General features: G+C 47.5%; 1 protein-coding gene across 15 annotated transcripts in view; it reads right to left on the bottom strand.

Moving 5' to 3' along the window:
* LOC133365191 (treacle protein-like) overlaps window positions 1–12,808 on the bottom strand; it is a 220,437-nt gene that overhangs the window by 96,121 nt on the left and 111,508 nt on the right. For 13 of the 15 annotated variants that reach the window (XM_061586718.1, XM_061586727.1, XM_061586725.1 and 10 more), the window contains 3 exons: window positions 9,464–9,595; window positions 4,525–4,638; window positions 1,387–1,521 (listed from right to left, as the gene is read on the bottom strand). In XM_061586718.1, coding sequence (XP_061442702.1) covers window positions 1,387–1,521; window positions 4,525–4,638; window positions 9,464–9,595 — 381 coding nt within the window. The remainder of the gene's footprint in view (window positions 1–1,386; window positions 1,522–4,524; window positions 4,639–9,463; window positions 9,596–12,808) is intronic. The other 2 variants (XM_061586723.1, XM_061586726.1) reach the window with 2 other exon arrangements.

Consider the following 12,808-nt stretch of genomic DNA (forward strand, 5'->3'; position numbering starts at 1 on the left):
TAGGGTTTCCTAAAGCTTCTTTTGCTGCCAACTGGAAGCTTGAAGCTGCCAATACAAGAAGCTGGGAGAAGAGGCTGCCCTGACTACCCAAACCCTCTGGGGCTAGGATCCTGCGGGACTGACCCACTGAAGGTAACCACAGAGGATCCTGCAAAGGGAATAGCCCTCGGACTTCTGGATCCATCCCTGGGCCAAGCCCCATGCCCCTAAGATAGGGGCTACTGGAAAGCCATTGGATTTAGAAGGGCTGCAGTGCCTGGATCCACTCTGCCGAGGACCGTGGAGACAGCTGGAACTTGGGCCATCTACAGCAGCTGCCACTAACTAGAGAGGAACCCAGAAGAGGGCAAGTACAGAGAGAAGGCCTTGAAAACTGGGCATGTTTAGCCTGGAGAAGAGGAGACGGAGGGGAGATAGGATAGCACTCTTGAAAGGTTGTGTCACAGAGAGGAGGGCCAGGATCTCTTCTCGATTGCCCCAGAGTGCAGGACACAGAATAATGGGCTCAAGTTGCAGGAAGCCAGGTTTCGACTGGACATCAGGAAAAAACTTCCTAACTTAGAGCCATACGACAATAGAGCCAATTACCTAGAGAGGTAGTGGGCTCTCTGACACCGGAGACTTCAAGAGGCAGCTGGACAGCCATCTGTCGGGAATGCTTTGATTTGGATTCCTGCATTGAGCAGGGGGTTGGACTTGATGGCCTTATAGGCCCCTTCCAACTCTACTATTCTATGATTCTATGAAAAGGACTTGTTGTTGTTGTTGTGACTCTGGGTGCGGGGACTGCTTGGGAGAAGTGAGTGAGAGTCTGTAGCGAGGGCTGAAGCTTCAACAGACACAAATATACTCCACTCCAGTTGATTGTAGCTGTAACTGTGACTCAGGTTTGGGGCCTAATCCCCATGGAACCCACAGATCAAGGTGCTTTTAACGTGCCTCTCCCTCAGGAGGGGCTCACACTAGCCCAGAGGGGTTTTTTTCCGGGGGGGGGGGGGAAGACCATAGCGAGGCTCTGCAGATGGCATCTGCATAATAGCTGTGGCTTACCTAGGGTTGCTGCAATTCACAAGCCCAATACCTGAGCTCACCTGAACACAACACAAAGGTCATCTACAGAATTGGCAGTGTGAAGGGAATGTGAACATCCAAACCCTGCCACATCTGGGTACCATCTTGATTCCATTTTTTTTTAACAGAGGAGAAGCCAGGCTGTTACCTCCAGAGCATATTTGGGGGCTGAGTTTTAGCCCCCGAGTGGAGTTTTGCTAGTGCTTCCTTGGTAGCCGTGGGCTGATCCCGCCCATACCCGGCTCACCCTTGTTTATAAGCTGCAGCTGACCCACGACCCCCCACCCCAGCAGCAACAGATCAGCGCTGGCTCACCTGCTTTGTTCTGGTTCAGCAGAGACTCTGCCCCCGAATCAGAAACGAGGAAGGCCAGTGGGTCAAAAATGCTTGCAGGGGAGTGTTGGGCTCCTAGAGGGGGCTGCTCGGGTACCCCTGCAGCTCCATAAGGTGCTGTAAAAAAACAAGGCAGGTTTTTGCGCCACCAGCCGCATTTTTTCCTCTGTCGTTTTCTACAGTTTGCAAGGGGGCACCCAGAGAGCACCACGTACTGAATCAAGCTTAGGCTGATTGGCTCTCAGACGGGAAACAATGCATTTAAAAAAACCCTAACAAATGAATATAAACCCTGTAGGAAATATAGCCACTAATTCATTTGGGATTTCCCTTCTAGGCAGCCCTTTGCAGTGAGGAAGACACACACCTCCAGACAAGGAAGAAAAATCTGATTCCCTCCCGCTGTTAACCAATGAGCCTTTCATAGCATTCCAAGTCTAAGCTTGCATCCAGGGCTGGCGCCAGGCATGACTGGCCCCTTGGGCACCAGCCTGCCCCAGGCCCGCAGCACTGTTGCCCAACACCCCTCCCCATACAGGCGGTGCACGGCTAATAAGCCTGTCGATGTGCCGCACCTACCTTGTGTGTGGTGTGAATGATGTGCATGCACAACACACAGGCTTGCCATCAACCAAGATGGCAGAGGGGCTTCAGTCCCTTAGGGACGCCCATGCTGCCATCTTGGGTGATGGCAGGCGTGCGCACACAGCATACATGACATTCACACAGCACAAGAGATAGGCGGGGCATGCAGGTGGGCTTTTTGAAGCCCTCCCTGTCGATAATGGGGTGTGTGCCTGGGAGCTCCCTCTCTGTGATCAGCAGCAGGGTTGGGTTGCAGGATCAGACTCTGCCATGGATCAGAGAACGGGAGCACCATCCTCTCATTCTAAGGAGGGGCCCTGCAGGGGTCCTTGGCCAGAGCCCAACCTGGCCTCCCTCTGGCGAGAGCCCTGCCTACACTTACATTTTCCCAATATTCTGTGACAGGAAGTAGAAATAAAAGTACTAAGTGCCTAAATAAATGGATTTCCTCAGTGTTCAGGGACAGCGGGGGTTGTGACTCAACAACATCTGGGGAACAAAGGTTGAGGAATGCCACTCTGGAATGAGGGGTGGGAGACTTGGTGATGGCCCCCATCCCCTGGGAGACCCGAGGAGCACCATTCGGGACAGGGGAAGCTGCCTTATATTGAGTAAGTCCCAACAGTCCATCTAGCTCAGTATTGTGCACACTAACTGGCAGCAGCTCTCCAGGGTTTCAGGAGGGTCTCTCCAAGCCCTCCCTGGAGATGCTGTGGATGGAAACTGGGACTGAGCCTGGGACTCAGCCTGGGACTGAGCCTGGGACCTTCTACATGCAAGGCAGGTGCTCCACCACAGAGCTATGGCCCTTGGGTGACAGGCCCTTGACTTACAGTAGCACCTGCCTATGATTATTGCAGCTCCTCCACTTTAAAAAGCCTTTGGCCCAGCAACAGTTGCCTCTCTGCTGGGCCTAATCACCATTGTCGCCCCAGTCCTAGCCATGATTCCTTGCAGAACTGGCCACGCAAGCCATCATGAGACAGGGGGATGGGGCAATGGCAGCCACTGGAAGCAGCAGAGGGGGTGAAAGAGGGCACATAAGTGGGGAGGTAGCGGCACAGCCCCATCATGCCTGAGAAGTGACCTGCAGAGCACCCAATGGAAGAACAAACTGGGGTCTCAGTTAAGACATGCTGAGGCCCTAAGCCAGGTCAAGAGTCAGAGGCCCCATGCCATAAAATAAATAACTAAAGAGAAAACATTTGTGGGAAAGTGATGAGGAGGGGATTAGAGGACACGATGCCTGGTGGGGAAGGGGACTTTAGAAAGTGTTGGTAGGCTAGCTCCCATTGTCTCCTCTTGAGGTCTGAGGCGAGATTGGGCAACCTGAGGATGCTGAAAGTAGTCCAGCAGCCCTGGAAGGGAAGCTGATGGGACTGGATGTGGATTGGGATGGGAAAGTCAGGGTTCAGAACTCTGATGGGGAATGTTATAGGTAAGGTTATTTAAGCCAAAGCAATTTCAATTATAGTAAAACGTCTTAGTTATCTCCAACATATTTAGAGGCCCCTTACAACGTGAGGCTCTAAGCCATGGCTTTTATTATTATTATTATTATTATTATTATTATTATTATTATTGATTGATTGATTGATTGATTGATTGATTGAATTTATATACCGCCCCATAGCCGAAGCTCTCTGGGTGGTTTACAACAATTAAAAACATTAAAAACAAATATACGAATTTTAAAAACACATTTTTTAAAAAAGCAATTTAAAAACATAATTTAAAACCTTATGTGGCTTGTTCCTAAATCCAGCACTGCCTAGGCTCCATCCATAGGCGGCTACACATCAGCCTGGAGCTGGTGTTCAACAGCCCTGCACAGTAGCGCCAGTGCAGACCTCTGATCTCGTAGGGTTCTTTTGCCCCAGATACATCCCATTGTGGGTAGGAGCAAGCAGTGGATGGGGGTGGAGAGGGAGGAAAGAGGACAGTCTGAATCTTTTCCCACCGAGAAGCAGGAGGTCTATACAAAAGGCCCAAATGTTACATATGTCATTTAATGCAATTCCACCCTATTCTGGTAGTTCTGGATGTTTGTTTCAACAGGCCGCAGAGAGGAAGGAGGGCTGGGGTTCTTGGGGCACTGGTGGATTAACGGATAAACAGGAACAAAAGGTTGGAGAGATGAAGGAATTTGATTTCCCCCTCCCCCCAATAATGAGACACTTTACCCAGAATTTAAAGGTTCCACGAAATCAATGTGATCTTCACATGTGTATGCTTCCCTCCAAGAACCAAGCGGCAGTCTAGAATTTCAAAATTCTAAGAGATGCATGAAAAATGGCTTAAGAAGCCAAGCTCCACGAATGATGGGATGATTGCAAGCATGCAGACTTCAAGACCCACTGAAATTAAAGAAGTTTAGTGAGAAAGCAGATTATGCCCCACAATGCTCTCCATAATGTGAGTTTCAAAGCAGTTAGAGGAGGAAGGAAGACGTCAGCCATGCAGAAGAATTCCTTAGTAGCCCTTGAAGCAGGGAGAGAGTTACACAACCGTCAAGTGCAATGGAGAGGATTGTACCATGGACTTCTTCTGAAACTCCGAAATACTCCCCGAAAGGTGGCACGTTCGTCATTTCCTGAGGAAGCAGCAGTAGATCAGACAGGACGTCTTCGCGGTGCATCTTAAAAGGCTCTAAGGAGCAATCAGGAGATACTGAATGTTTTTCTCCCAGGTCTCAAGCCAAGGCACAGCTCAGGCCAGCATCCATCTTGACTTGGGGTCGCAGTGGAAGCCGCTTCGGGTTTTAGTCTGAACTTTCAAGGAGCTGTCCAAAGGGCTTCCCCTTAACTGTCCCACTGACTTGGAGCCACAGGCCACCACTGCTATGCCTCTTGCTCATCCTACCTGCAGTGGCTATTGGCAGGAGTCCAGCCCTGACTGGCAGCTCCCAGCCACAACGATCAGCAAGAGAGAGGTGAGGGGAGTAATGGCAATGGGCTGGGAAGTAGCTGAGGATTGGCAAACTTGATGTGGTTCACAGATTACCTACTGAGAAGAGGGTCTTATGCTGAAGGAGGAACAAGGCTCAGGAATACGGGTATTTCACCACCACCTCCTTTCCCTCCAAAACTTGGAAAAAAATATTAGCCCAAGGGGGGTTACTGTCATTCAAATTTGGCTACCCAGCAGTCAAGAAAGGGACTGAGCTGGATCTTCAGTTTTGTGCCATGCACGACGCACAGCACTTTTTAAGGATGAGTCAGAGCCAGACACATTTGCAAAGCACGTGGGAAGAGTGGTCTGTCACATTTTGTGGGTGTTTGAGTCTAGACTTGCTGCTGTGGATTGTCAACTGAGTGAGCTTAGTTCTAGGTATACCCTAACTCTAAGATACTACTTTCACTAAAGTTTACAACCCAAGATGGCTAACCTGTGGCCCTCCAGATGTTGCTGGACTACAATTCCCATAATCCCTGACGACTGACTGTGCTGGCTGGGGCTAATGGGAGTCAGAGTGTAACACCCCCTGGAGGGCTACAGGTAAGCCACCCCCACTTTACACAGCATTCCTCCCACTGCCATTGCAAACTATGCATGCCTATCAAAACTAAAGGGATGTCATTTGAGGGTGAAAGCACAAGGCTACAGCATTTCCTTCTTGTACATGTTTTTTCCCAATAAAAAGGCAGAGTAGCAGAGGATCAATGCAGGTTGGTTGCTTTTGTCTCCGCCCAGATCTGTGCTGCTTGTGACCCACCAAGCCAAACCAAAACCACCCACGTGTGTGTGTGTTAATAAAACCTTCTGGTTTTGCTGTCTCTATATAGAAGGCTTGTCAATCATCTGGCAACCAACATGACAACAACCCCTTGAAAAGGGCAGGCCATACTATTAGGCACACTGGAAGAAGCTGCTTCAGGCAGCAGAGTTGGGGCGCCATTCATGGACAGCAAATGGTTAATTATGTAAAGCAATGGGTGTGTTTTTTTACTGGGCAGGGAAAGAGGTGGATTTGGATTTTCTGCTGCAGGCATCAAAACACCTTGGGCCAGACCTGACCCGGGGGGGGGGGGGGAAGAGACTCACGGAAACTACTCAGGAGTTGGGGAATCTTAGGTTTGTTTCAGAGCCTTCCCAATACGTTGCACAGCTACATTGTCAATCAAGTTTCCGCCGTAATAAATAGCACAATTTCCTCGACTGAATACTGGACTTGAACCCTCCGGATGCTTAAACCCCAGCTCCTTCTATAGGTAACCCTGGACTTGAATGGGGCAGCCCACCTCATTTGTCTTGGGAAGGAACAGCTGAAGTGCATTACACACTGTTAGGCTGTTTTTTTTAAACTGACCTTATGTTGCGGCTTGCCTTGCCTGGAATTGCTTGGCGATAAAGAGGCGAATATAATTTTTTTCAAACAAATAAAATAATAGATATGGACATTGGAAGCTGCTTTATACAGAGTCATGCCAACAGGCTCTTCAGTTCAGTACTGGTTACACTGACTGGCAGCAGCGCTCCAGGATTTCAGACAAGGATCTCTCCCAGCCCTACCTTAAAGACGCCAAGGATTGAACATGGGATATTTTGCATGCAAAGCAGATACTCTGCCACTGAGAAATGGAAGTTGTGCCCTTTCTCACATGTAAATATCAAGCTTGTTTTCCTTATCTTTGGTGACAGGTTGCATTTGAATATCTAAACCATGGCTAAGGAATGGCCACAAGTCAGAGTATGAAACCTATGGTTTGAGATGAATTTGCAAACAAGAGTTTACATTAACCATGGTTAAGTACTTCATCTGTCCTGAGCAAACCATGGTGAAAGCAGTTTCCCTGCCTCTGTTTGCAAGATGAACAGAAAAACTCACTGATAACCTCCCTATACACACACTGCAGGGCAGGATTTAATTCAGAAACCTAAATCACCATTTTATTGTATGTTTGGAACCTTAACCAGGGTCACTGATCTGAGAAAAGAAATTTTTGAAAATGCACTTCTGTGCAGTTAAAGCCATAATAACTGATTGCAGGACTTGCAAGTTATGTAAGAATTTAAAAATTCGGGGATATTGACTCAAAAGCTAAACTGATGAGGCTTCCAATTGGAAGGAAGACAGTACTTTTCAGAAATGGATAATTTCTCAGGCAGAACAAGGATCTGCAGAAGGGAGAGGTGCATGTGTACGAGATGATCATGACGGCCTGCCACTTCCAGACAGCTTTCAAACCCACCAACCACCTACAGATCCATCTTGTTAGCTTGTGCCAGCAATCCTATTACACCCTTGACTGGGCTGAAGCAGCCAAGCGAAAGAGCAGCCTCAGTGACCTCCTTGCAGACAAAACAGCTTTTCCAAAATAAGCCTTTTTTCTGCAGCTGGGCAGCCTGCAAGAAGCAGAGGCCACACTTCTAAGTGAGGCAGGTCCAAGAATGCTTTCCACATTTGTCTAGAAACAAAGATATAGATTTTGTAGATGAGCAGTGAGATGTTGCAGAATTAAAGGAGACAGATACTGGACAGCCAAACTGGAAGAGGCTTCAAGCGTGACCCACCATTCTCCATCCATAGTTGGGGCAGTCATGACATACATGCCCAAACAGAAGTAATGTAATATTAATGTAAATGCATATATATGCATTCTGATCTCACAGTGGCTGGCCAGATGCCTATAAGAAACCTGCTATAAGCCTGAGATATAATAGTTTATATGTGTGTAAATATATAATCTTCTAGTTCCTAAAGCCAGGGATACTGTATCACCATAACGGAGCACTTTGTAGGCTTAGGTAAAGCATATTCTTGTGCTTCAGTTATCAACTCCTACCTCAAAGCCTCTTTTCACAAGCTGGAGGAAGTGATACTGACCACTTCCTGCAAGGGCCCTGCATATGCCTCCCTTTCCCTATTATTTCAGGAATAAAGGGATATTTAAAAGCTGCACAGATAAATCGGTTTAATGGGTGCAATTTGCATACCCCTATCTTAATCTCTCTGTCCCAGCCCTGTAGACCAGCATCCATGAACTCTTCCAAGCCAACCGCTGTGTGAAACTGACCGTTAAAGGATCTGATGAGTCCAGGGAGTACCTGCTCATGCAGGCACCAACACAAATAAGATGAAATGTGCTGCTGTGCAGAGAGCACCCAGTCAGCCTCTTGTATCAGACGGAGAACCACCAGAGAAATTGTTTTATGCTCCAGAATGCATGGACTAACTCTGTGGCATTATGCACCGTGCACAGAACCTAATCATGCAAATGCTCCAGTAGCAGTCACGGAAGCATACACTCCTCCACGTAACTTATTAATGGAAGTCACTGTGTGAGCACAGGTGTGAAAAGGGACCACATATCCCAAGCTGAGGGTGATTGAGAATTGAGGAGATATGACCAGGCAAAGCACCCATCTTCTCATCTCCATTTGCCCAAAACTACCAAGTGGAAATGATGCTTCCATTTTAGGGTTCTTGAGGACCACCCCTCATCCCCATGTGGAGGAAATCTAAGCATTGGGGAATGGGGATGATCTGTTCCCTGTCCCTATAGTGTGAGTTCCTGACAGCTTCAGACATTTATACAACCAGGGCAGATGCAATCGATATGCAACTCTGGTGAACTTTTTGGCATGCAAACATTTAGAATAATCAGCAAGGAACTATAGAAGAAAAGGGGCTGGTAGATAGTTCAACATTAATCTACGCTCAAAACAATGCAAAGGGGGATTTCTTTGGGGGGAGGGGAAATTTAGCTTCACATATATGATGCTGTAAACCGCCCAGAGAGCTTCGGCTATGGAGCGGTATACAAATGTAATAAACAAACAAACAAAAAATGTCCATGGGGTCTAAATTGGCTGTGACTACACCCAAAGAAACAGACCTTGGAGCTGAGATGGAAAGTGCACCAAACAAGTCAATTCAAGGATGCTGCTGCAGTGGGGAAAAGGTAAAACTACAGCCAACAAGCACTTCACACACATGCATGAATCTTGGGCAGATCACAGCTGAAACATTTTTTATTTCTCCTGTGCAACAGATAATTAATCTATGGAATGTTATTACCACATGATGGCCATCAGTGGCAACACCATCATTAGCAGAGAAGGATGCTTTAAGGACAGAGATAGACGATGTGGTGCCCTCCAGATACCACTGGACTCCAATTCCCACCAACTCCAGTAAGCATGGCCAACAGAGAAGGATGATGGGAGTTGTAGTCCAACAACTTCTGAAGGGCACCATGTTGGCCTCCCCTGCTTTCAGCAATGAAGAGGAAGACCCAGATAGACTCGGATGAAGAGGTATGGTGACCTGCCAACTAGAGATGGGTGGGAAGAAAAAATCCTTCAGCAATGAAGTCCTACAAAGCCGCCTGAAAACAGACAGCATTCTTGAAGCAGCTTTCAAGCTTGAAGTCTCCAGCTGGAGCATCAGCTTCCATAAAAATGGAGGGTTCCAGGCTTCTGTTCTCAGCAAGGGCTAAGCTGGGGCTATTTCTCTTTTGTAGTTTCTTACCTGACACATCCATGGGCTTAAATGGCAACTGTGACTCAAAGCGATGGTCCCTGTCGTCCACTGTCCATGAGTCATTGCGGTCCAGAAATTCCTCGTAGGACATTTTTTCATCCATGGTCTTTCCTGGGGACACTGGGAAGCAAAAAAGGGAAACAGCAGCAATGTTAGCAACTGGGAAGTCAAAACTAAATTGTGCCTTCACGCAAGGACTTCAGTGGGACCTGCAACATCGCTCGCTAAGTAAGGGGTGATTCTCACAATGGAAGGAAGCAAGCAGTGCTGTCCCCCATGACCAAACGCTTGCCTTCATTTCCTTCTGAAATCTCTCAATCTTTTCCCTAGCTTGCTTTCCAAACCATTAACTGTATCCAAATCTCCAGAGGGATTCTTTGTTGAGAAGCCCAGTTCTTTACTACTTCGTCCTTTTCTGGTGGTTCCTGAGCTTGATCTACCCAACGGCTTTCCAACCCATTCACTTTCCCTGTTGGACACTTTCCTCCATACTTTCAGGTGCTCCAATCCATATTATTTTTTCCTAAATGTTTAGATTTTCTGCCAAATTATCAGCACTCTCAGCGTCTCCCTCATCCTCTGATTACACAAAGAAGGAGCCTTTGCTTCTTTCAAAAAATGTAGAAACTCAAGACCAATCACCCTGCACTGCTGATGGCTTCCCTCTTCCTGCCCAACCTTCTTCCCACCTGAAACCTCTCTTTTTGTCCACACATGGGAGGTGTTTAAAGCCACAGGCAGCCTTCACAGCGCCTTAAAAAGAGGTCCACAAGTGTATTCCACTTCTGGGCAACTGCAGCCAACACTAAAAGGGGTGGGGAATGTTTGACCCTCCAGATGTAGCTAAACCACAACTGCTATTAGCCCTGACAAAGATGGCCAGTGGCCAAGGATGATGGGAGCAACAACTGGAGGGCCAAAGATTCTCCACACAGGTTCAATGGGATGGTGCCCACAGCTTTCTTTAAACTCTACCCCCGCTAGCATATGGCTCTCAACCAGAGAACATCCAGTCTCCCTCCCACAAATGTAGTCCTCTTCCTGCCTGCCTCCAGTAAGGCTTCCTCAAAGTCTCTCCTCCTGCAACTTACTTAGTTATTCACACATGTATAAGTCTAACAGAAGTGAAGGAGATGGCTCAGGCTATTGAAAGCCAGAGCAGCTGAAGTTGTTTTGGAGGCAGCAGGACAGAGGAAGCAAGACCAGGGGCTGCGGCCGTGCGTTTGTTTTGATGCAGAGGAGACTGAGCAGGAGATGGGGGGAAAAAAAAGAAAATGCATAAGAACATCGGAAGAGCCTGGCTGCTGAATCAGGCCAGAGGCCCATCTAGTCCAAGAGCCTGTTCTCACAGTGGCCAACCAGAGGTCCCAATGGGAAGTCTGCAAGCAGGACCTGAGGGCAAGAGGACTCTCCCCTCCTGCGGTTTCCAGCAACCAGCATTGAGAAGCATATTGCCTCCAACCATGGAGGCAGAGCTTAGCCATCATGGCTAGTAGCCACTGATCCTCCATGAGTTTGCCTAATACTCTTTTAAAGCCATCCATGCTGGCTCCATACCATGGGCAAGTTTATACATTTCTAGCATGTCACCTCTGACTCACCTTTTATCTAAACTAAAAAGGCCCAAATGTTGTAACTTTTCCTCATAGGGGAGTCGCTCCAACCCCTTGATCCTTTTGGTTGGCCTTTTCTGAACCTTCTCCAGCTCTACAATACTCTTATTGAAGTGAGTTGTATACTCAGGTGGAGGACAGAGTGCTGAATGGGGAGCAGCAAGGAAGCAGGAGATCCCCCTTGCAAGCAGAGAGTTTTTCCAATGTTGTTGCCACATGTCCGTCTCCCCCCCCCCTGTTGCTCAGTCATCCTGAAGTTGGTAGTGCTATGGCGACACTTCTGCAGTTGCTAGTCTGTGCTAAGGAGACTAGTGGCAGCGGGGGAAAACAAAAAAAACCCAAACTCCTTTCTTGATGGACACTAAAACCCAATTCTGAATACTTGATTTAAGTTCATGATTGCCACGATAACTATTTGTGAACTTCTTAAACCAGACAAGACCCTCCAACTAAGGTTCTAGAGAGTGTAGATTTATACATTTCCCTTTTTAAAATGTCCAGAGCAGCTGCATACAGATCATCGTCATCGTGTCTCACAATTGCCTAAAATGATGCATGAGAGCACATGCAAATGGCAGTAACATTTTGCACAGGTTAACATGTTTTGTAAAACAGTTTGAATGAAGCTTGTCAAATAGTGCCATTTTGCTGTGGGCCAAAATATTGTCAGGAAACAAACGGGGCCAAGTGAGTTTCTCTTGTAGGTTCTCACCTGTAACAGAAAAGACTCCCGAGCTGCCTAAACCATTCAGATGGAAGCGAAGGCCCAGAGCAGAGGGCAAGGGCCCTTTGGAAAGGGAAGAGTCAGGCAAACTGGGCCTTCCCTATGGCTCCCCTGCTTCGCATGCTACACTCTACGCATGATGGAGGGAAGGAGGGACGCCTGCTCACTCTTCCACCGTACAAAGATGTACAGACAGTCCTGTTCCCAAGTCAGGTCCTGTCTTAGCAGTCAAAAAGTTTTTTTAAAAAGTTCCCAAAAGAAATAGAGTAGTACTTTCCTTCTCCTGCCCTCCTGTTCATTCTTCATCAGTATTTTATTTATTGCACTTTTCATAAAAATATGAAATGGAAATGGACTGCCTTCAAGTTGATTCCGACTTATGGCGACCCTATGAATAGGGTTTTCATGGTAAGCGGTATTCAGAGAGAGTCTACCATTGCCTTCCTCTGAGGCCGAGAGGCAATAGTATTACTGTAAGCCAGAGATGGCTTAGAGAATTCCAGTTCAGCCAGGAAGCTCACTGGGTGCCAGTCATTGTCTCTCAGCTTAACCTACCTCACAGGGTTGTTGTGAGGATCACATGGAAGCTCCCATGATCCCTAACTGTTGGCCATGATGGCTACTGGGGCTGGTGGATGTTGGGAGTCCAACAACATCTGGAACACCCAGAGAAAATGCCCATCCCTGAAGTAACTAAGCCCTAGTATGGCTAATTGTGGAAAATGGAAATGAACTGCCTGCAAGTTGATTCCAACTTATGGTGACCCTGTGAATAGGGTTTTCATGGTAAGCGGTATCCAGAGGGGGTTTACCATTGCCTTGCTCTGAGGCTGAGAGGCAGTGACTGGCCCAAGGTCACCCAGTGAGCTTCATGGCTGTGTGGGGATTTGAACCCTGGTCTCCCAGGTCATAGCCCAGCACCTTAACCACTACACTGGCTCTCATAAAAATATAAACATATAAAATTACATTAACTTTGATAAAAACATCAGTAAA

The sequence above is a fragment of the Rhineura floridana genome, chromosome 10, assembly GCF_030035675.1.
Source record: "Rhineura floridana isolate rRhiFlo1 chromosome 10, rRhiFlo1.hap2, whole genome shotgun sequence".
Classification (NCBI taxonomy): domain Eukaryota; kingdom Metazoa; phylum Chordata; class Lepidosauria; order Squamata; family Rhineuridae; genus Rhineura; species Rhineura floridana.